This window comes from Neofelis nebulosa, chromosome 8, assembly GCF_028018385.1.
Source record: "Neofelis nebulosa isolate mNeoNeb1 chromosome 8, mNeoNeb1.pri, whole genome shotgun sequence".
Classification (NCBI taxonomy): Eukaryota; Metazoa; Chordata; class Mammalia; order Carnivora; family Felidae; genus Neofelis; species Neofelis nebulosa.
The window spans coordinates 71221122-71244859 of record NC_080789.1 but is presented as its reverse complement, the minus strand read 5'-3'; the positions used below and the strand labels follow the sequence as shown (position 1 = coordinate 71244859).

The 23738-nt window shown below is 41.4% G+C and overlaps 1 protein-coding gene across 4 annotated transcripts in view; it reads left to right on the top strand.

Annotated features, from left to right (window-relative positions):
* Positions 1–225: 225 nt before the first annotated feature.
* Positions 226–23738, top strand: part of TMEM117 (transmembrane protein 117) — a 521337-nt gene continuing 497824 nt past the window's right edge. Inside the window, exons 1-2 of one of the 4 annotated variants that reach the window (XM_058743055.1) lie at positions 226–601; positions 11034–11338. In XM_058743055.1, coding sequence (XP_058599038.1) covers positions 11062–11338 — 277 coding nt within the window. In that variant the 5' untranslated portion in view covers positions 226–601; positions 11034–11061. Of the gene's footprint in view, positions 602–682; positions 787–11033; positions 11339–23738 lie in introns of those variants that run through there. The other 3 variants (XM_058743050.1, XM_058743051.1, XM_058743052.1) reach the window with 3 other exon arrangements.

The window sequence follows — 23738 nt, the reverse complement described above, 5'->3', positions numbered from 1 at the left end:
CCCTGCAGGATGGTGGATTTTGCAAGAAGTCTGCGGATTCCCCCAGGACGAAGGGACTGCTGCTGACACGCTAGGCTGAAGCCAACCGCCCCCCCACCCCCACTCCACCCCCACTCCCACCCCGCCCCCGCCTCCGCCGCTTCCCAAGTGGTCCTGGGTCTGCAGCCTCCTGCTCTGCAGAGGCGGGCCCGGCCGGGGCGGGCTCGGCGCGGCGCGCGCGGCCCGCGGGCTGGAGTCGGCCCGCGGCGCAGGCGGGAGGGGAGCGGGAGGGCGGGGGCGGAGGCGGCGGGAGGCCATGCCTCCAGCTGCGGAGGCTGCCGAACAGCTGGAGCCATCGCGGTCACCTGCGCGGCGCCGTCGCCGTCGCCCTTGCGCCCCGGCTGCCCGGCCCGCGGCCGGCGGACTTTGCGGAGGGCGCCCGGCGTAGGCGGCGGCGAGTGTGGGCCGAGCCGGTATTTATAGCTCGGTGACAGCAGCGGCGGCAGCGACGCCGGCGGGCCGTCTCGCCGCTCTTCCCAGCGAGGCCGCCGGCGCGGCGGAGGGCTGTGCTCGCCCGGCTCTCCGGTGTTGCAGACACCCCGCGCCCGCGCGGCCCCAGCCGGTGAGTACGCGGGCCCGGGCGCTGGGCGCGCCTCCCCCGCCGCTCGGGCCGGCCGCAGCGGAGCCCTGCTAGCCCGGCCGCCCCCTCGTCCCTGCCCGCGAATGCGGAAGCGGCCGCGGCCCCCAGTCCCCCAGTTCCCCCGGCGCGTTTCCTCGGTTCCCGAGGATGGCACGTCAGGAGGCAGGGTAAAGTGTCAAGCGTGGGGGGTGGGGGGTGGGAAGAGGCGGTAACGGATGCACCGGTCCTTTTGCGAAAGGGCAGTCGAGACTCCTAGGTGGAAGGCTGTCGGCGAGGAACCCTGGAACTCCGGGGCTCCCAGGGTTACCAGGACAGACCTTGAACTTTCCTCGCTTCGCTGATTGCTAGCACGGGAGCGCTGGAGAAGCACTACGTATTGTTTGTTAATTAAATTAACAGGTTGCTGTTTTGGGGCGTTCTCCATAAAAGCAAAACAAAAAAACAAAACTTGAGTGTTTACTAACTTTATTGTGGCTAAAGAAAGCTATCTGGCGATTCCTATTTTTGAAAATGCCATAGGCCCACAAGTGTGGTAGTTCCATGTGGTAACACTTGGGCTACCATTATTCATTCTACCCTCTGTGGAACAATGAACTCTGTGTATGGGTGTGAGAGAGGGTAGTAAACATCACATGCTTGTTTTAGTATTTGTGTGTCTAATGAACCAAAAAAAAGGGTATGTTGAACACATATATTTACCCCTCATTATAAATGACATACTGTTTGAAATCCATAGAAGGACTTCTAGGAAGATTTCAGGGTTTAGTTTTGTCTTCAGAAAACATTCCTTACAATTTATTGAATATAAAGAAGAGTAGAATCTCTGTAAAAACTATTTTTGTTGTAAAGTTTTTAATTTTTTACCATGCCTACACTTCCTAACACCCCCCCCCCCCATCTATGTAGTTTAAAAGCAATTATGGATTTTGAAATTTTAACTTGGGTGTTTATACCCACTCCCATTCCACCTCCATTTGATCCTTTGCTCAGAAACCAATACTTGTCTATTTTATTTAATGTGCTTCTTTAAACTGCCAGCTATTTAAAAAATAATTTCAGATATGAATGAATTTTACTTTATTCTTGAACTATTATTTTCTTTGGTGTTTGTTTAGATTCTTTATCATAAACAGATATTGCTAAAAAGAGGTCTAAGCATTGTTAAAGAATTAAATGGTGAATATGTTTCAACTTTATGACATGAAAGTGTTCATAAATACTTTGCCATTTTAATGAAAAGTTAATTAGAGAACTCCAGACCTACTTTGCTTCAGCTTCTCTGTTTTAAAAACTTGCATGGTTTAGAACTTTGTTATCCCAAAGACTGCAGGATAAGAACAAGGAAAGAAAATCACTTAAAGGTTGAAAACAATATGAAGAGAAAGTCTAGGAAGGGATTTATGGATATGATCCTCTAAATTAGCAAGGGTACTACAAATACCATCCTGGTATCTATGTAAAGTCACTTAGGGTGGTTTCATTGATTGACTTAAAAGGTTGCTTTTTATTTAAAAGGCTGTGTGGTCTCTGGTATTGGACCAAAAGCAAGAAGTTCCAACTTAGTTCTGTTATTATTGCGATTTGTGTTTTTAAAACCTGTGTTAAGCATTCACATTATGTAGAATGCTATATGTAATCTCCTCATGCCTGCCTTTCATCTAACGTTTCAGGATAATATACCAAGACCTTAGGGCTGGTCCAGGCAAATGTATATTTGGTTTCTCCATTTTTCTGCCATGTGTCCTTTTATAGACTTGAATATCCCCTTATCCAGAGTTTGTTCTCTCTGGAATGGAATCTTCAGTGTTTTTTTTTTTTTTTTTTTTTCTTACTCAAGGCTGGTTCATTATCCCATCATGATACATAAATTTTTTTTTCATTTATTAATTCAATAGCAAATATTTGTTGAATGCCTACTAGGTACAAGTTATCACCTAGTACTTAATGGTTCCTAGTGCCCCTGCTTCCTTCCCATTGGAACTTCTTGGTGTAGGGAGCATAGTAGTTATTGAGAATATTGACTTTGGGGTCATAGAGGTACTTCTCCTGTTTCCACTGGTTGGTACCTATATGACCTTGGGCAGATTATAACCTTTCTGAGTCTCCACTCCTTTATTGGTAAAGCCAAAGGGCTGGTATAAGGACTAATTGAGGTACTGAATGAGAAGTACTTGCCTAACATATAAAAAGCACTAAGAAATGTTAATGATTATTGTGCTGTCCATGTCTGCTTCGGTGGTGTTCCTCTCAGCAAATGGCAGTTCCAGTCTGGGTTTTGCCAGGCCCTGTCCACATCCAATCCATCACGTAACTGTCGTCAGCTCTTCCGTTTAAATGTCTAGAAGTTCATACATTTCCAGCCACCAGACAGAAATGTGGCCCTTCTGGCATGTAACTCACATGTGTCACTCAGTCTCCTGTTTCCCGAATCACACAAGGGAAAGCCCACACGCATTGGACGGCCTCAAGGCCAGATCACTAAAGGCCACCTCACAATCGGATGCTACCTTGCAGGCTCCATCTCCTTTCACACTCCCCTGCATCCACACTCTATCCAGTCACGCTAGCTTTTTTGCTCTTCCTTAAATGCACTGATCATTCACTCATCACAGATTTTTGCAATGTTTTGTTCTGTGTCTGGGTCCCTCTTTCCCAGATACCTGCTTGCTTCCCTTCCTTCCTTGAGGTTCTGTCCAAATGTCACCATATAGTGATGCCTGCTTTAATTTCCCTCCCTGCTGACATTCCCCAGTAACTTCCTCCATCACCTTACAGCTTTTTAAAATATTATGTATCTATTTTCTTTTCTGTTTAACGTCTGTTTCCCTCAGTGAGACTGTAAGATGCAAAACAACAGGAGTATCATCTGTTAGCAACCCTGATGGGTAGGCCAGTGCCTGGCACAAATAAGCAACTGGTAAAATGTTGAACAAATGAATGATGAATGTTATCATGGAGTTAACACTTCTAAATACGATTTTGGACAAGTAGCTTAAGCTTTCTGAGCCTCAACTTCAATATTTGCACAGTAAGGATAGCATTCATCCTTTACCTTGTACAGTTGCATTAAAAATACTTTAATGGTGAGAATAACATGAAAAATCACTCCGTAAGTGTAATGTGTAGGTGCTATTACCATCAAGCTCATTATTAGTGGGAATGACCAAGACTCGTTTGTATTTTAACAGTGGCCTTCAGGGTAGGAAGTGGCTGGAAATGACGAGGCACTTTACAAATGAAATCTCCTTAGGTCTTCACTACAGTGCTCTGAGTGAAGTACTTTTACTGGGATTTTACTGGCGAAGAAGTGGAATCTCCAAGAGGTTAGGGATTTGCCCAAGGTCACAGAGCTAGTAAGTAGCAGTTAGAACTGGACCATATTCCTCCCAGCACATCAGGCCGCCCTTTGAAAAACTCATGCTCCTGATTCCTTTGAATCATTCTAGTGTCATTCTAATGGTGTGGTTTTGCCCATTAAAAACACTAAAAGGTAAAATGTGATATAAATATAGGCTGCTATCCTTATTTATCTTTTAAGGAAAAAATATTAAACAATTTTAAACTGTGTCTGCCTTTTGGAGGTAGAATTTTATTTTATTTTATTTTATTTATTTTCTTAATGCTCATTTATTTTTGAGAGAGAGAGAAAGACAGAGTGCGAGCAGGGGAGGGGCAAGGAGGGAGGGAGACACAGAATCAGGCTCCAGGCTTTGAGTTGTCAGCACAGAGCCCGATGCCGGGCTTGAACTCACAAACTGTGAGGTCATGACCTGAACTGAAGTCGGGGACTTAACCAACTGAGCCACCTAGGCTCCCCTGGACATAGAATTTTAAAAGCAATTATCGTAGGGATTAAATGAAATGATTGTAAACAGTGTTCTGTGAACTGCAAAGAACTTTAAATACTGTGCTAGAACTAGGGTAATTGAAGAAAGGAGGCTCTTCTTTGTCTTGTAGCCTTTACCTTTGTCTTGTACTAATACAGCCAAGAATGGCCCAAAGTACAGCTGTATGTGTCACAAAGTGCATACCACAAAAAGTAAAGTACTGGAAGTCTTTTTAAAAATTATTTTTCAAGAGATTGGATTCAAGGTGCCGGGCTACAGTTTATACTCTTGGCACAGTCATCTTTTCAAAGCCCTTTAATAAGAGCTAAGAGAAGTTCCAGGTGAATTTTCAGACATAAATGCTAAGGAGCTTCAAAAAACTTGGAGAGATTCTTTTTTTATTTTAGACCGGTGCCCTTCACAATGGAAGTGCCCTGTGCATGTTACCTGGTTAGGTGTTACTAGATGCTGAGACCTGTATTCGCAGGGCTGTGCACTCAGTGTACTCTACCTGGCCAGTAGTGTCTTTTGTAGAGCATTAATTCATCAAGGACTTTTCCAGATGCATCCGTAAATTAAAAAAAAATTTTTTTAAATAAAATAATGTATATTTGTTTTTGAGAGACAGAGAGAAGCTGAGTACAAGCAGGGGACGGGTAGAGAGAGAGAGGGAGACACAGAATCTGAAGCAGGCTCCAGGCTCTGAGTTGTCAGCACAGAGCCTGACTCGGGGCTCGAACTCACAAACCGTGAGATCATGACCTGTGTTGAAGTCAGATGCCCAATCGAGTAAGCTACCCAGGCGCCCCAATATTTAAAAATGTAAGGGTAAACTCCATCTTTTTAAAAAACATTTTTAATGTTTATTTTTGCGAGAGAGAGAGAGAGTGCATGAGCAGGGGAGGGACAGAGAGAGAGGGAGAATCTGAAGCAGGCTTCAGGCTCTGAGCTGTCAGCACAGAGCCTGACACTGGGCTGGAACTCATGAACAGCGAGATCATGAACTGAGCCAAAGTCGGACGCTTAACCCACTGAGCCACCCAGGTGCCCCTGCCAGGCGCCCCAAGGGTATACTCCATCTTAATCAGACTTGTTATTATGCAAGAACTGTTGCCTGAGCCAGGGTCCCTTCTGAGAAAAATGAAATTCACCCTACTTAAGTGTTTTCCTTTATTCGTAAAGACTCTAATAAGTGATGGAGGCAGGGTACTCTGGTTCAGTCAATTATTACAACGATTCTTGGGGGATCTATTTTGTTGTAGTCCACGACCTGATTATCTTTTACTTAAACTGTTGAAGTTGCCTATAAACTTATTTTACCCACTTTCATTATGCCTCATACCAAGTTTTCATGATCTAAGCTGACAGAGAATTCTCTCCCAAATTCTGCTCTAGTCAGTTATATCACTTTTCAGTTCTGAAACTTTTCATTCTCTGGTCTCTATTCAGTAAAATACACAACAACACTTTTGCGTATGTTCCTTGAATTGGCCCCAAATTATCCTTGCCTCTCACAAGATGCCCTCAAGCACTCTGTGCTCCAGCCACACAGAACTCCAGATGCACCTCCTACAGATGAAGAAGAAAGTCTCTTCTCTGCCTTTGTTCAGTGCCCTCCCAACTTGAGTATCCTTACCTCTTTCCCATTTTTCCTTTGAATACCTCTCCATTCTTTGCCTTTAGATTAGCCGAAATACAATACTTGTAGTAAGATGTATAAGATTCCTAATATCTATGATAAATATTAGTCCATCTGGAGCTGGAAACCATGACTGGAGGCCTGTGGATTATCAGAGTGTAAAGGTCCAGCCTGTAGCCAACCAACTTCTTCAATCACTGCTATAATGTGGAAAAGCAGAGGCTTCCAAGATATTGGTAGTGACATCTGCCTAATCATGTCATTACTTACAAGAGGGAAGCGAATGGTGTGGATTAATCTAGCTCTCAGAGATGTGTTCTTTTTAGGCATAGTTGGCAAATCACAGAATGAGCATCAGCGATGCATTGCAAAAGAACAAGCAGATCAACTCAACTGCTTACACTTGATGCTCAGAGAAGAACAAAATTCAAGCAATCCTGTAGTCAGTTACGTGACCCCGATTCTTTCTGATCATGCTAGCCAGGTCCGCTGGAATAGTATGAGTAGACTCATTCATCCTGGAAGTACTTTGAATCTTTTATATCACACAGATTCATTATCAGAAACTTCCTAACCAACACGTAATGGGTAAGATTTTGGAATTTTTTCCTTTACGTGGGAAGGCTTGGTGTAGAGCGTTAACGACAAGTGGCTTGGATTTGTATCCTGGTTTTGGCCCAGACCCATTTTGTTATCTGGTACAAATTACAAATTCGTAGGTCTCAGGTTCAAATTTGTAAAAATAAGAGTATTTTCTTCATTGGGCTGCTGTGCAATTTAAATAAAATTTGTAAAGCTCATTAGCATAGTGTCCTGGTATATGGTTAAGTACTCAATGTTAGCCCTAGTGATAATGATGATAATGCAGAACCTGTGTAAAATGAGATGTTGTTGGGTGGGATCAGTGGTGAATCAGCGTGGCAATTTTGGGGTTCCAGTGCTTTTTTTCTCCTTTTTTTTGTTAGTGAAAGGTAATGGCAGGTTGCTGTGTCTCCTCATCTTGCCTGAAGAATAAGGAGGCTTTTCTTTCTAAGTGTACTGCTCACCCCTCCCCATCTAGTAGATGTCCATCGATTGCCCACTTTGAGCCCGTCCCCGTGCTGTGCCCTGGAAGTGAACAGCCCTTCACTGAGGATCTTATGACCCAGTGAGGGAGACAAACACATAAATCAATAATTTTACTATAATATACTAAGACCTAAGATAGATCACATTTATTTAAGATAAAAGCTCAGCTTTGTTGGCAGAATTGAATTTAAAGAAATTAAAAGGGTTTGTAGACTATGAATACTGTGTAGCATAGTCAGTTTGAATCATTTCAATCCTGGATTATTAGCATTAGAGTCACTGAATGATCATATTGCTTTATGTGAACTACAGAAGTGAAAACAGTTTTGGTGCTTTGCATACCTGGTACCTAGGGCTGAGATGACTAGGCAAGCTTTGGGTGACCTTGTGGATGAAGTCAGGAAGTGGGGATAAGTAGAAGTTTCATTCAAGTTATTATGTAGGTTTTGAAATTTGGGACCCCCTGGAAGGCCTCACTTCAGCTTTGGCATATGAAACAAGAATAAATATCAGCCATGTTTAGCATAAAATAGACCAGTAATTCAGCTGGTCTGTGAGTCACTGAATCTGTTTGTGGAAATAAAGACTAGCCTGCAGACCTGATGGGAAATATTTATTGGAAGAAACACTTCCAGCTTTATGATATATTAGATCAAGGGCTAGGAATGGATTTGGATTCAGATGCTGGCTCTTCCACTTCCTGGATGTGGATAGGCAGCAACCACTCTGATCTTTGTTTACGTGTAACCTGGGGGTGATGGTACCATTCATAGCATGCCTGTGGGAGTTCAGATCAACAAGTACAGGATTGTTGCTCAACTCTACAGTTCTCTGTCTTGAAATAATATAAATACTGGAGAGGAACAGCTGTCTCCCAACTTTTTTGAATGTTCTAATTCAGTTTGGGCACGTGGACATTACATAGCTCACTAAACAAGATTCTAAAGTTAAAAACAACAACGATAAAATAAGTATATGCTAACCCTTCACAAAGCATTTATTCAAAAAACAATCAAGATGCTATGTATTCAGTGTTCTGAATCCTGCTGCCTTGCTTGTATGTGGGTGGGGGGAAAGGAGGTGATGGGGCAACTACAGGAGAATTCTGCACTGGTAAGAGAAGGAACCTAGAAACCTGTTTAACTTCATAGATGTTACTCATGCCCTGTTCTGATGGGCATGTAGGAGTGAGTCCTGCTTCAAGACTCATTGGCCTTGAGATGATTTCTATGTAGTCTCTCGTGATAGTGGTCTTTGGACATTTCTAAAAACATTGCATGAAGTTGAATTGACAACTCATTCTGGCATCCTTGCATACTGAATATCATGAAAATGCATGATGCTCATTTTTGTTCTTCACCACTTTGCTCTCTTTTATGTGATAACCAACTACTGCTATACTTACTGGGTGATGAACCTCACATTAGAAAAAAAAATCTTGGGGTGCCTGGGTAGCTCAGTCGGTTAAGCATCCTACTTCCACTCAGGTCATGATCTTGCAGTTCGTGAATTTGAGCCCTGGGTCGGACTCTGTGCTGGCAGCTCGGAGCCCAGAGTCTGCTTGGGATTCTGTGTCTCCCTCTCTCTCTGTCCCTTCCCTGCTCATGCTGTCTCAAAAATAAACATAAAAAGAAAAAAAAATCCTTGTGCAGTCGCCATTTCTAAGTTGTCTGAGCCGCAGCCCCTGGGAACAGACATTTCAGAGTATTCACAAAGATCACGAGGGACCTGAAATTGCTTAGAAGGCACAGAGACTATCTGTTTTGCTGAGTTATATTTCCAGTCCTTTTGTGTGTTTACATTGCTTTTCTGAAATAGTTAAGACAAGTCTTCATTAACTTAGATTGTGGGTTTGATTGATATCCATCACCCCAGAGTGTTGGACAGGACTTGGGAGCCTGGGATTCTATTCTCAGGTCTTCCATTGACTTAGAGTTACTTCAGGCTTGTGGCTTGATCTTTGTGCTTTTAGTCATGTGGAAATGAGAATATTTGCCAATGGGAAATTTATCAATTTACCAAAGTGCTCAGGATTTGTGAAGGATTCTTCCACGTATGTATTTTTTGCCTGGGTATAGAAGTATACTCTATAGAGTTAATATAATCATCTCTGGAGAAGAATGTGTCTCCAGAAAGCATTCAAGGGATGACATCCCTGGGGCTGGGCCCTGTGTCTTTCTAAGGCAGGGGAAATGCCTGGAACTGACTGGGTGATTTGGCTCTACAGTTGACTTCAGAGGCTCAGATAAGAGCTCTGCTGGCTGGCTTTGGGCCAGTTACATAATCTGTGTGAGCCTCAGTTCCCTCCCTGTAAAATGAGGTGATGGGAATGATAATGACAGTATTTCAGAAGGTTGTTATGATAAAAATAATTTAATGATGCATGTAGATATCCAACACAGAGCCTGGATGTCATATGCTGTAGGCTTTGTAAGGGTCCTTTTTTTTCTCCCAGTTCTAAACAAATTGAGAAAGGAGAGAAAAGAATTGGCAGATTTCAGTGACATTACTACCTTTATTGTTATGTTTTGATCTCAGCTTTTATTCAGCTTTGTTGCTGAAATCATAGAGATATAGCTTAGTCTGAGCACCAAATGGGTTCACCAAAACTGCATCCCACAATTGGATAGACTTAATAACAACCAGTCACAGCCTTGGTGAATCTAATGCAGGCTTGTGTTCTTTATAGGCAGGCTGCCTCCCAAAGAGAAAGGAGGAGGTGATCAAGATTTTGGAAGTGGGGTCTGCACAAAAGAGTTTTAAGAAAGCTCTTTACTCTCAATGCACCTCGAGGTTAGGACCCACAGATAGAGGCATAGTATGTATTTTGCAATGCCTCTGTGCCTTTCCAAATGCCTAGATTAAGCATTCTTGCCTTCTCCACTGGGGAAAAATTCCTACTAATCCTTCAGCCCTGAACTTGGGTATGTCCTCTGTGCAGTCTTCCCCTTTTTCCTCACTTCCCACAAGCAGAACTGTCCAGTCCCTCCTGCATGTAACTCACTACTGTACTGTAGACTCAACTATTTCATAAGACTTATTCTGTGTTGAAATTATTTGGCAACTAGTCTATGAACCTTTGTATAAAAGTCCATACACAACATATAGGAAAAGGTCTGAGAGTACAGATTATTAAGGGATCATGCTGAGGAGAGGGATTGGGGCAGAGGAAGATGTTTATTTTTTGCTCCTATGTGCTCAGTTTGCTTCTACATTGCTTTCATTTTTTAAATGACTCTATATTATGATTGTAACCTAAAAATAGTAATCTAAAAGAGGAAAAGCATGGTGTTGTGTTTTTGCCCTGCATTTCCTCCTGAGGTGACCTCTACAGGTCATCTCAGTCATCACCCCACCCCGATTTTAGACAATCTTCTTCTGCCCTCTCATGTCCCTTCTCCCCCTGCTGTTTCATTCTCCTTCTTTTCCACATCCCCCATGTGGTCAGAGGTATGATTAGATGGCAGCGAAGGGACAATGTTTACTTTCCTCAATCTCAGACATGACTTGGGATCATGAGAGGACTAGGTAGCATCTTTAAAAAAATTTTTTTTTTAAATGTTTATTTATTTTTTGACAGAGAAAGAGAGAGAGAGTGACAGAGCAAGCTGCGGAGGGCAGAGATAGAGGGAGACACAGAATCTGGAGCCGGCTCTACTCTCAGCACAGAGCCCGATGCGGGGCTTGATCTCATTAACTGTGAGATCACGACCTGAGCCGAAATCAGGAGTTGGATGTTTAACCCACTGAGCCACCCAGGAGCCCCTGGTAGCATCTTTTCTAAATACCTGTTTATTGAGCTGTTACGAATCAGAACAGATAATAGGAAGAGAGACTATTTGTTCTCCTGCTCTAACCGTATGTATCTTTTCTTACACAGGTAAACAACGGAATTGAAGTTTTGAAGGATGGGTAAAGACTTTCGTTATTATTTCCAGCATCCCTGGTCTCGCTTGATCGTGGCTTACTTGGTGATCTTTTTTAACTTCTTAATATTTGCCGAGGACCCAGTTTCTCATAGCCAAACAGAAGCCAATGTTATTGTTGTTGGAAACTGTTTTTCATTTGTAACGAATAAATACCCTAGAGGAGTTGGCTGGAGGATCCTGAAGGTGCTTCTATGGCTACTTGCCATTCTCATAGGACTAATAGCTGGCAAATTTCTGTTCCATCAGCGTTTGTTTGGTAAGTACCCGTGAAATGTGAGGTTGATAATGACTGAATTCTATTCTTCAAGATAGAGCCCTGTTATTTCTAAATGCCAGTTTAGGATGCATTTTAGTTTTCCCTCTAGCCTTAATTTGCTGTGAGCTGTTGGAGCTAGGTTCTTTTGCTGCTCTTTGCCCAATGGTGTACTTTCCTGTGGCCTCAGGAAAATTAACATGAGGTAAAATTAGTCCTAAACTTAATTTGAAAGAATGGCTTTAGAGCCTAAATTAATGTGTGTGTAATCTTTTTAGAGAAGACATGAAAATAGCTCTTTTCCCATAAACAGTACCTAAGTATGTTATCATGAAGAGTTTGCCTTCATGTCATACCATGTGTTCATTAAAGTAACTTAACCATTGCTCATATATTTACATATATTATTCATTCTGAGAATAAGAATGGCAACTCTAACTTTTTTACCATTTTTCTTTCCTTTTTTGTTTTTATTTTGAACATTGGCATGAGGATGTTTATTTTTGAGCCTATTCAACCACAGAACAGTAGATTAGCACAGAATCCTTTGATAGTAAGCAATAGACAAAGAAAAAAACACTAAAATAGTTCAAGCTAAAAAATAGGTAATTTACTATAAGGGTACTGAGCTGTTTCTCAAAGATCAAGGATAAAATTCATTTTGGTAATTGGGATAAATGAAACCAGGGGCTTGAATTCTATCAGGATATTCTTTGTGACAATTTCTCTAACATCTCTATTTTATTCTGTGTTCACATTAAAGATCACTTTATATCTACTCAGAGAGACTGGCCTGACTCTCTTGGTCCTAAGTTTAAACTCTCAGAAAAGAGCCTGATGTTGACCCAGTTTGGGTGTGTTTTCCACCTTTTGCCTAATTGATTTTGGTCAGGAGTTGGGTGATATTTATCCAACAAATACTCATTGATCACTGATTACATACCAGGAACTATTCTAGAGAGTGAATCAAAAAAGTAGGGACTGTGCCCTTATAACAATTTACATCCTGTAGGAGGGAGAAAGACAGAAAACAAATTAATGTACTATGCAAAGAGGTGATAAGTGTTACTGGGAAAAGAAAGTTTTAAATGCTGCTGGGCCAGTTAGTAAGAGAACTTGGTAATAAAACATTGAATTTAGTAATTATAAGATCATAGGTGACACACTGTAGGTATTTTTAATCTAGAAGTTTGGCTAGAAACAGATGGCAATTGTTTCAGGAAAAAACAAATTGAAACATAGATATATACACACACATAGTATTAATTCTATATTGTTTGCAATCTCTACTCCTTAAACTATTGTCCTCTGCTTCTATTACATACATTTATAAAAGGTACATATTTTATGTTTATTATATATGTACATAGTTTCAAGAAGTTTGGTGAGGAAATGAAAGGAGATAGGAAGTAGCTAAAAATGGAAGAAGGACCATGGAAAGATTGTGTTGGGCATGGTGGTGGGTGGTGCTGGTTTTGAGGAGTGAGATGAATTGATCTGCTTGTCATTTTCGGGGAAAGAGCTAGGCTGAAGTGAAGATAAAGACAGAGGAGGAGAGCAACTCTGAAAGCTTCTTTGCTTTGTGACTTAGGACACAGGTAGAAATAATGGCCTTAGTGGGGACAGGAAGAGAGACTCCAGTTCCTCAGAAATTTTCATGAGAGAGATAAAGTTTGATATTCTGATAGGTCCATTGGGGTGGGGGAGTAGAGAGGTAAGTGGCCTACCACCTGATGATCTCTGTTTGACTATGAACAAGGAAGAGCTAAAGATAAAAAAAAAAAAAAAAAAGATAAAGGTAGAATGATTGAATGATGCAGAAGGTTTAAGAAAGTGGTTAAGGTTTGGAACAGCGACCCTAGGGAATATAGCTATCACCTGCCTAGGAACAAACAGAAGCATTACTGATGATCACGGAGGGCTGTTGGGGTTAGCCATTATGAACTGGAATTACATCGATCTGAACTGCTAAGCATTTTTCTTTATGAGAGCTCAGTCACCTGGAACAGAATTTGAGAGTGATTCATCTGGATGGGGACTGCTCAGGCTTGCTGTATTGGAAACAAAGGATGGGAAATAAATGGAAGGTTCTAATAAAAAAGTTATTGTTTTGATTAACAGGGGTCTGGCTGGGCATGGAAAGGAGGTAAGGAAGATTGATAGTCTGGGAGGAGTGGACAGAAGCTGGAAGATTGGGTGAAACTGAACAGATGAAATGGAAGTAAGAAGAGGGAAAGGGGTTTATGGGTGTGGTGAGATGCCATGTTGTAACAGAAGTACAGCCAGTCTTTAGTGGTGATTTCCAGCTAGGGCGTGGCCTTTATGAGAGCGAAGGTAAAGTACAGAGACAGGTCATGACAGAGAGGGTATCTAGGAACGGGGTGTTAGTTGGGCCATCGACCACACATTGAACAAGCATGGTGCTATGCATAACATTCACAGGGATAGAAGAGGTTAAGGGTGGGGGGGTAAGTGGGAGAGGGTCAGTTTCCAAAAATGGGTGAGGAGTGCTGGGAGACAAAACCATAGATGTCTGTTACAAACAGTGTCTTGGTGTGTTTATAATTTGTTCAGGAAATTTTCTCCACATAGAAAGGTAAGGCAAACTTAGACAAAATATCCAGTTTGGAGAAAAGGTATCTACCTGTATTAGATTGATTGAGAATCATACAGTCAGGGTCATAGTATTAATAATAAGGGAAGATCATTTGGTTCTGTAGTTTCTACATTTTGTTAAGTTATTTTGTTATAAGATCTTGTGTTTTATACTAAAATCACATAACAGTAATGGCTTCCTTTTTAATTCTCCTGTTGATATAAATACTTTAGCCCTGAAAAATCACTCTAGATTTCGGGTGTTATGTTGAGTACAAATTATTTTGAGATAGTGCGAAAATGTGACCCAACTTTTTTTTTTTTTTTTTTTTTTTTGCTTACTATAGGAAAGATTCTCTAATGTAGTTAGCTTTATCACTTCTATTTGGCAATTTCTTTTTTTTTTTCTTACTAAAACCTCATGAAATTATATGGGATATTAGAGAAGGAATGATAACCTCTGGCACATCTTGGTGATAAGTGGAAAGATAACTGGACTCCTGATTGAATTTTTGAATGAACTCCAAACTTGTCTTCTCCTTCTATCTTTCTGCATCTCTCTTTACTGCCATTATTTCTTCCTTCATTCACAAAATGGTAATTATTTGCACACCTGGGTGGCTCAGTCAGTTAAGCATCCAGCTTTGGCTCAGATCATGATCTCGTGGTCTGTGGATTTGAGCCCCATGTCGGGCTCTGTGCTGACAGCTCAGAGCCTGGAACCTGCTTTGGATTTTGTGTCTCCCTCTCTCTCTGCCCCTGCCCTACTCGTGCTCTCTCTCACTCTCTCTCAAAAAGGAATAAACATTTAAAAAATTAAAAAAACAAAACCAAAATGGTAATCATTTGCTCCTAATAGTTCTGCTCTTCTCCAGTTAATTCTGAAATTTTCTACTGGAATAATTTTTCTAAATGGCTAGATGGCTCCTATTACCTACAAAATAAAATCTAAACTCCTTTGATTGATATCCGAAGCTCTTGATGATCTACCCTGCCTGACTTCAAATCTGGCCTCCTGACATTCCACACTGTACAGAATTATCTGCAGGTTCTCAAATCTGCTGCGTTCTCTCATGCTTCTGTGCCTTTGCCTGTGCGCCCTCCTCCACCCCGCCCGTGGGCATGATGCTCATCCCCTTCTTATTAACTTGGTTGATTTCTCTTTTTCCTTTACGCCCAAGTTTAAGCATGATCTGTGCGACACTTTCTCTGACTCCCTCCTGTCAGATATTGTCTTCCCTCCAGCTCCCATTTGTGTCTTCTTGCAACAGCAAGTACAGCAGGGTGCTCTGGAACTGACAGCCACGCAGCATTACGGAAAAGAATCCAAAATGTAACCCAGCACAAGCATTGTTCTTATTGGCTTGGAATGTGATCAGTGTTTCCCTCCTGGTTCCCAGATAACTAGCATTTATACATAATCCATTTTTTTAAGAGGCCATATTTAAACCTTTAACAGTTTGCAGATGCAAGCTTGTGGTAGGTGGTGGTGATGATGATGATAGTGTGTATGTAGGGACGAGTGGGATTGGTAATGGCAAGCACAGAAATTCTTGTTACAGAAATTGGAATGGTTTACAAAATAATCCAAATTCTTTTGTGCCATCAGTTAAACAGTTTTTTTTTGTTGTTAATCCTCTTATGAAATGCCAAATAAGAATATTGATAGAATGCCAGTATTCCTTTCATTGTTCCTTTCATTTCATTAACTTGTGAGTCTTCCCTCACTTATTTTATTATGGAATATCTCTTGTTAGTAGTCTCCAAGAGGACAATACCATATGACCAATTTAAAGCATGCATGAGGAAGAGTGATAATTCTCTGAGTACATAATTTAATGTAGTTTGTCGGTTATGAATTTTATTTTTATGAGGTATAAAGATTATAATTTTGTGGCTATTTAATTAACAGCATGAAGCCTCCTCATGATTTATAATTTGTAATGGGAATTGTCCCAAACAAAAATGGTGATGCAAGTTGGAAATTGCATGTTATCAGAGACACAAATGATTAAATGCATTTTAAGTTGCTCACCTCTCACCTTTGCTGTATGGTTGGAATAACACGAGAGAGCTGGGTTTCCTGCATTATCAGCACTAAATTTTATGATTTCAGACTGGTCACAGATCCCAAATTTCCCAAATGTGGAAAATAATGTAGGAGCACAGGGGAAATGAGAATTGATACATTTCAGAAAAGCTTCTTTAGATTTAACATTGAATCTTGTTGAGGTGAGTATTATATTTGGATTTATGAGAATTGAATTCTGTCGAAATACTCTCTAACAGAATGGAGTGGACGATTCCATTGTTAAACAGTGGATGATTCCAGTGTTTAAAAAATAAGCGTGATACATCCTAGCCTTTTGGAGAATTACACATTATACATTGGAGAAATCCATGAATAGAGAAATCCAAAGATTTCTGATGATAAGACTTGTATTTCTGATAAGGCTTATTATATAGAAATAAGCTTATTCAAGAAATCATTTTTATTCCAAGACAGAATTGAAATGCTTTTCCAAAACATATATGCTTAATACAATAGGAATAGAAAATGAAGGCCACAGAAAAGAAGAGAATTAAATGTGTTTTAGTTTTGTGAGTTTTGTTACCTTGTTGGTTTTGAGCTTTCTTGGAGCCTGGGCGAAAGGGGAAATGTGATATATTATATAGCTTGGATACCAGAAATGATGAACATTGCAAGTTTCACAGGGGAATCTTTGCACTAGATTTTGGAATTTCCTTGCCCTAAGTTCTGGTAAACAATTTTCTTTTACATTGGTTTGTACAGGAGGCACTGAGTAGTGAAGTGGCAAAGGCATAAATGGATTTCACATTCTTGTATCATAAATCAAACTTTCATAAAAGTTTAGAGTGTAACTTTTTTTTAACATTTATTTATTTTTTGAGAGACACAGAGAGACAGAGCACGAGCAGGGGAGGGGCAGAGAGAGAGGGAGACACAGAATCCGAAGCAGGCTGTAGGCTCTGAGCTGTCAGCACAAAGCCTGACATGGGGCCCGAACCCACGAACCATGGGATCATGACCTGAGCCAAAGTCGGTTGCTTAACTGACTGAGCCACCCAGGCACCCCAAGAGTGTAACTTTTAAGAATGAGAGCAGCTCTGTGCTTTTTTATACTCTGACAGTAAGTCTGTGGAGGGCAGAGTGATCAGGGTTTAAATACTGCCTTCTGATCCAAGGATGAATCTTAGGACATCAAGATTGTGACAAATGTCCTCTTCAAACAGACTACTCCTGCTATTTGTCTTCCCTCTTTTCCTTTTGTTTTCTAACGTACAAAGAGTCTCTGTTAGTTGTAGGTTTCTTCTTAACATGGGTAGAGGGTAGGCTGACTCAGAATGAGTTGACAGGGATAGGATATGAAACTGATTCTGAACCTGTTAATATTGCACAGCTCCTTTTTTAAAGCATACATATTTGCGTATATAGTTATTTGCATAATTGTTTCATTAATGTCTGGTTTCCTAGCTATGCCACAAGCCTCACAGAGGCAGGGATTAGGTCGAGTTGCTTGTCATTTAATCCTCAGTGCCTAACACAATGCCTGGAACGTAGTAATATTTGATAAATTTGAATGAATAAATTAATGTTCGTTGGTCTTTCACATGTTGTCTTTGCCATTGTTACCTTTTTATTGTAAGCTCGAGAAGGGTATTCATTTGTTCATTCATAAAATATGAGACGTGGTCTCTGCTCTCAAGGAATTTAAAATCTGGTTAAAGAGAGAGGATACATATGCGTGAAAAATTAATTACTCTGATAATACAAGGAAGTGCATATCAAGTATCAAATGAATAGTCCAGACTGTAGGTGCTATGGGAATTCAAGAGGAGATGCGGGTGGGCCGGGAAGGTGAAAGAAAGCTTTGCTGCCAGCGTGGGATCTGAGTTCAGTTTGAGGCACGAGTGGGATGAAAATAGTCAGATCTGATGCAAAGAATTCATTACAGATTTCAGGTCATGGGGTAGATGGTGTCAGCCGAAGAGATGAAAACAACTTAGTTTTTTTTAGAGTTGGGAAAAACTGAGGAAGTTGTGCTCATTTTGAAGGGAGTGAAAAGTTTGCATTAAGAAAGAGCAGGAGGTGTTACAAAGGCAGGCTGAGTCCCTATTCTTTCTTTGGTCTTTAAGTGCCCTTTATCTCTTCCATTGTGGTATTTGAATCAAAAAAATATTTGAACAAGATGGGAGACGATGACAAGATTCTCATGAATCAGAATGAAGCAGAATCTAGTGGGAATCAGAGAAGGGCAGGTGAGGGGAGTAGAAAGGGAAGAAGGAAAATATTTTTGGAGCCTCTTGCAGCCATTCAGGCCACTCATGAATAGGGCTGGGACAATGGGCAGCAAGATGGGGACATGTGGAACCTTATGGAACTTCACCCGTTGATGGGATATGAGGAGGTGAGAGTAAGAGTGAAGTTACAGGTAAGTAGGAGATTGGGTGAGTGACTAAGGGAGTGATCATTTTATTAAAAAAAAAAAGAGAAGAAGTCAGTCAGTAGGAGAATCCAGTTAGAGAGGATAATGAGTTTAGTAAATGGTGAGTTTAGGTAATGAGAGCACAGACAATGGACCATTTATCTTGAATAGTGCTCAGAACAGCACAGTATGGGTTTACTGAACTGAATCCAGGCACACCATTTCTTATCTAAACTTTGAGGCCAAATGTGTTTCAGAATTCAGTGCATGTGCCTGTAGTTGAGAGCTCGCCCTACAGGGCTGAGGACATACTCTGCTATCAAACACATTGGCATAACCATAGCTGGATTATATGCTTATTCACATGAAGTAGAGTGAGTAAAGACTATAAACAGCCTCAAATCAGTTCGGACTAGGCTTTGCTACTGAGTGAATTCAGGTTTGGTCATGTCTTGCCAACAATTCAGTTATAAAGATCAGAGTCTTGGGATTTCAGAATTACAGAAACTGGATAATGGACCTACACTTGACTATAAGTAACATTTTGTAGACATGTTTGAATTCTCCAAGATATCCATCCAGCTGCATAGAAATCATGATGTTTTTAGAAGCCAGTGATTAAAAAAAAGAGAGACAGGGGCTTGACTGAGATCTAGACATCTCTAAAAGAAGAATGTGTGTTGAAAGTGTATTTTTCTTGTGTTTATATTCTGTGAAATATTAAGGAGTTTGCTATTTCCTTTTACCTAGGTCTGTTTTAGTTTCAAATAGGAAGTTCTGAATAGAATGTTCTCAATACATCCAGAAATTTGAGAAGACAAATTCCGTGATTTTTTCTTCTCTTTTAACAAAAAAGCAGTTTTCCCTAAAATACCAAGTATCTCACTAATGTTCTGTCATCTCATGAGTTTAATAAAGCTAAATGCTTGTTTTCTATTGTCTTAGCTTTAAGTCCAGTCTGAAATTCTTTCCTTTGTGTTTGAGCTATGCATATGATTTTATCATTTCAAAATAGAAAACATTGCAGATGTCCCGGAAAGTATGGGCAAGATAGTCATGGTGATACAGGAGCATCAAAACGTGAGGAAACAGATTTATAATGATACATTTAGGAAGGAAAAGCATTATTTTAATGTAATGGTGTGAGTATGGTATGCTCTTTTTTGTGTTAATTGGAGATATGAATACCTAAGTAGTATAAATGACCCTCAAGTTTATCCTGATAGTTGATAAGACATTAGGAAAGTGCATATTTATTACTTCTGAGGGTGCTTGTCAGCAGTTGATTATTTTAAGTGTTGTACTCTCAAACAGGGGCTTCATTTTGGCAGAATTACTTGAACAAATGTTGTATACAGAGCTGAATGCTACTTAGAGTATCTATCATTTTAAGCTTTATCTTCTCAAAGTACTGAATTTGATACTCATGATAGTCATATTTAAATGTCTATTACCACCTTCATTCTCAACCAATGTATGCCGAATGCCAAAAATCTTCATTTTTCTTACGCCTCAGTTGTGACCATGTAATTCTTTTTTGTGGAGTAAAATAATTTTGGTTAGAAGTAACCACAGAATTCAAGTGAGAGAAAAATGTTACCCCAGTGCTTGCGAAAAATAATGAAAGAAGAAGAAGAAAAAGCAAAGTTTTTGATAGGAAACGCTCAGAAAGGTAGGCTGGGAAAGGATTGATATTTAGCATTAAAATAATCCCCAAGGAACACTCTCTTCCCAGGTAAATTTGGTGTCTGAGAGTTAGTGAACTTGGTAGCCCTTTACAAAAAACTTACGCTGCTTTAATGTCCTTAGAGAGCAGGAAAGGAAGATGAGGCTGCAAATCCCGGGTCTCTGGCCATTTCCTCCCACCCCTTCGTTAGTTTACAGCCACAGTCATCTCGGTCCATTAGCACTAAAGGACAATCAGCTGCAGCTCTCAGTGTGCTAGGATTAGGATTGCCTGGCTGCTCTAGTTCCCATAGGATAGAGGATGCAAACACTGTAAAAGGATACCCTCAAGGACTTACTAAAACTAACTCAGAGCACTGTAATTAAGCAATTATTAACCAGGTACCCTTCTGGATACTTTTTATTGTGCTTGATAGATGAATCATCAGAGGCCAAGGCACCCTTTCCTTACCATGTCCAATCATTGCCTCCTCTTCCTCTTTTCGTTTGCCACATACAGGAGGTAAAGGTAGAACTTTCTCATGGAAGCAACTATCCAATGGAATTGCAGCACGCAGAGCCATGCACAGGGAGCTGAGAGAAACCACGTCACTTATTAATGAAATAGAAGTAGCCTGGGTGGAACTTGATGGCTGGTTAAACTATGGTAACGTTGAAAGTGAAGAGTGCTTGATCACTTGATTCATTTAAAACCACCTTGATAGGAATGGATTATGGTTCAAATAATAGGGTCAACAATCCTAGGTGGGAGAGGAGTATGATTTGAGAGGACACCGATGAATAAAAGTATTCCCTGCTTTGATTTCTTTTCTCTTTTATGAATTCCTAACACTGGATTATTTCTTGAAGATACTCTCACTGGGTTAAAGTCTTATGCTACTTGGGAGGTATGATGAACTAACAAGGATATTAATAATTGCCTTCATTGGGAGATCTAGGTCCAAAGGGTAAGTGTTGGTAGGTGGGAGAATGTTCTGATACGGTAGCTGTGCAGAATTCTGGATAGAAGGAGGGAAAGGAAGGCCATTAGAAGACCTAGGGGTTCACGGGGAGTCAGACACAGAGCCTCTCCAGAGGAAAAACCCGCTATTTCCAGCAGTGGCCTTTAAGCTGCGTATTGGATTTTGAGTATCAGTGGTGCTCAAAACAATTCTCTGTTGTTTGGGTTTGTGTTTTTATCATGGCTGTGGCCCTGACTTACTGTTGATGGAAAAACAGAAATGCACAGGGTTGATTTGCCTGGCTCCAAGGTCACAGCAATAGCCAGCAGTAAAATTGGAACATAAACTGAAGCCTTCTGATTCTGACAGGCGCCTTTTCAGGCATCCCAGATGGCAAACCGGCAGCAGGCGAGCCTCAGGACTGAGGCGAGCCTCAGGACTCAGCAGTCTGCCTCAGGACTGAGTTGAGCTAGGCCACTCCCTATGGCTTCGCTCCACTTTGTCTGTGTTCAGGGATTTTTTTCTGGCACCATCTCCTGCCTGACTAGCCCTCTCTTCTGGGTGAAGAAAGTCATTTTGTTGACCCTGCAAGCAGTTGTCCAGTTCCAGGACAAAGCCTGTTATTGCTGCTGACCCAGAAGACGTCGGCACAGGGCTGCCTGTCCTTGGCGCCATCGGTGATCTCCCTTTCGGCGCTGGGCTATTCTTCTTCCCGGATTCAAGAGGAATGTGATTACACATCAAGATTTCCCTTGACTAGTCCATGCTTGTTAAGATACTTTGCATTTCCTTGAGGACAGACCCATTGAAATGGATAGACCAGCTAAGAGTAGACAAGCAAATTCACACAGACACCTGAGGGAGCAAGTCGCAGTAGCCCAGGGAAGTTAGTATTTGCATTGTAAATTTTTAAACTTCGTATTTTCTTACAAACTGGCTGTGAGCACCTTGCCCAGGTGATCAGGTGCACCAGTGTGATAAGGCTGGCCTCTGCCACAAGTCCCCCTTCTTGCCCTCCGCCACTGTGACCTAGTGACATTTAGACACACCCATGAAATCCTCTTGGACCTTTGTTATTGTACTCCTGACCCAAATAAAGACACTTGCCCCCTGTCCTTACTCTCTTAGCTCCCCACCTGCTTGGTTAAGTCTGCTCCCTTGACCCTCCATGTCTTCTTTCCCCCATGTGGCCCCCTTGGGGCATGCGGTGACTCTCTCTGGGACTGAGTGTAATAAATGTGTTCCTGTCCCTCTTCCGTGTACCCTCTGCGGCCACACCTGACTGACCATCCCTTGAAAGAATACAAAGCAGTGTTTCTTGCTGCTTCATGACCTATCCCATTTCTCTTTTATGTTTTCCCCAATTTATTCCTGTTTGAAATGCTCCATGTTTTTAGTATCATCACTGATAAACATGTTGAGTACCCATCATTTGAAGGGATGGTGCCAGGTGCCACGAGACTTATCTTTCAGAAGGTTGTGGTGAGTGAAGGAGATCAGACACAGACATAGGAAAATACAGCTGTAATAGGATTCTGATGTCAGCATATGATAATTGCCATGTAAGCAGGATGAGGAGCCTATTCTGAAGGGGGAAAGAAGTCATTCCCAATAGAAATGGTCAAGTAAAACTTATAGGAGGAGTTCATGGGAACTCTAGAATCCCAGGGTGAGTGGATTTGGTGAGAGCTTCCTTGGTATGTTTTCAGCCAGTCTCTGAGTACCTCTAATAATGACGAACTCACCATCCCCTAAGAAGTCTGGGTCTCATTACTGTTTCTGCAGTAATTCTTGGGTCTGAACCTGAGCTGTGCCTTGTGGCCCCAGGAGAATTCCACTGGAGGGAGGAGGGCATTCCAAGCTGGAGAAATGTCAGGCATACAGTTGTGGGGAAGGAAAGGACAGCTGGTTTTGTGGGAGAGTGGAGCGGGGTAGTTTTCCTACCATGGCAGATTAGGGTTTACGGGAGGTTGGAAAGGGAAGCTTCAGGGCAAATTGTGGAGGGTCTTGCATTTCAGGTTCAGGAGCTTAAAACTTATTCTGAAAACCATTGGAAGCCATGGAGCATGTCCCTCCTTTTTAAATTTTAGGTTACAAAAGTGCATAAGACTTTTGTGAACAAAACAGAACAACAACAACAACAAAACCACCCCAAGATTATATGAATGAAGTCAGAGAGCTTAAAAGGTTTTGATCACAAGAGTGACAAGATCAAAACAGTGTTGTAGGATGATGGATGCAGAATGACTGGCTTTGAGGTGGGGAGGGTGCTTCAGTAACTTGGGTGTACCTGACCTTAAGAGATCAAGGCTCGGTTTAGAAGTGGCAGTGAAGGGGGACTGGAGGGGAAGGAAGGAAGCAGGGTTGTGAAGGAAGACCTGATAGTGCAAGCACACTGTTCTTTTTTTAAAGTTAACATCTTCATTTTAAGAACTGTGTTCCCGGGGCGCCTGGGTGGCTCAGTTGGTTGAGCGTCTGACTCTTGATTTCGGCTCAGGTCATGATTTCATGGTCCGTGGGGTGGAGCCCACGTTGGGCTCTGTGCTGACAGAGCAAAGCCTATTTGGGATTTTCTCTCTCTCTCCTGCTCTCCTCCCCCCCCGTCCCCCCCCCCCCCAAAAAAAAGAATTCTGTTCCCTGAGTCCATTTCCTTCATTTACTAAACATAAGGTGTATCCATCTATTTCTAAAATTAGAAACTTAAATTCTCATTAGATCATCTTACCTTCTTTT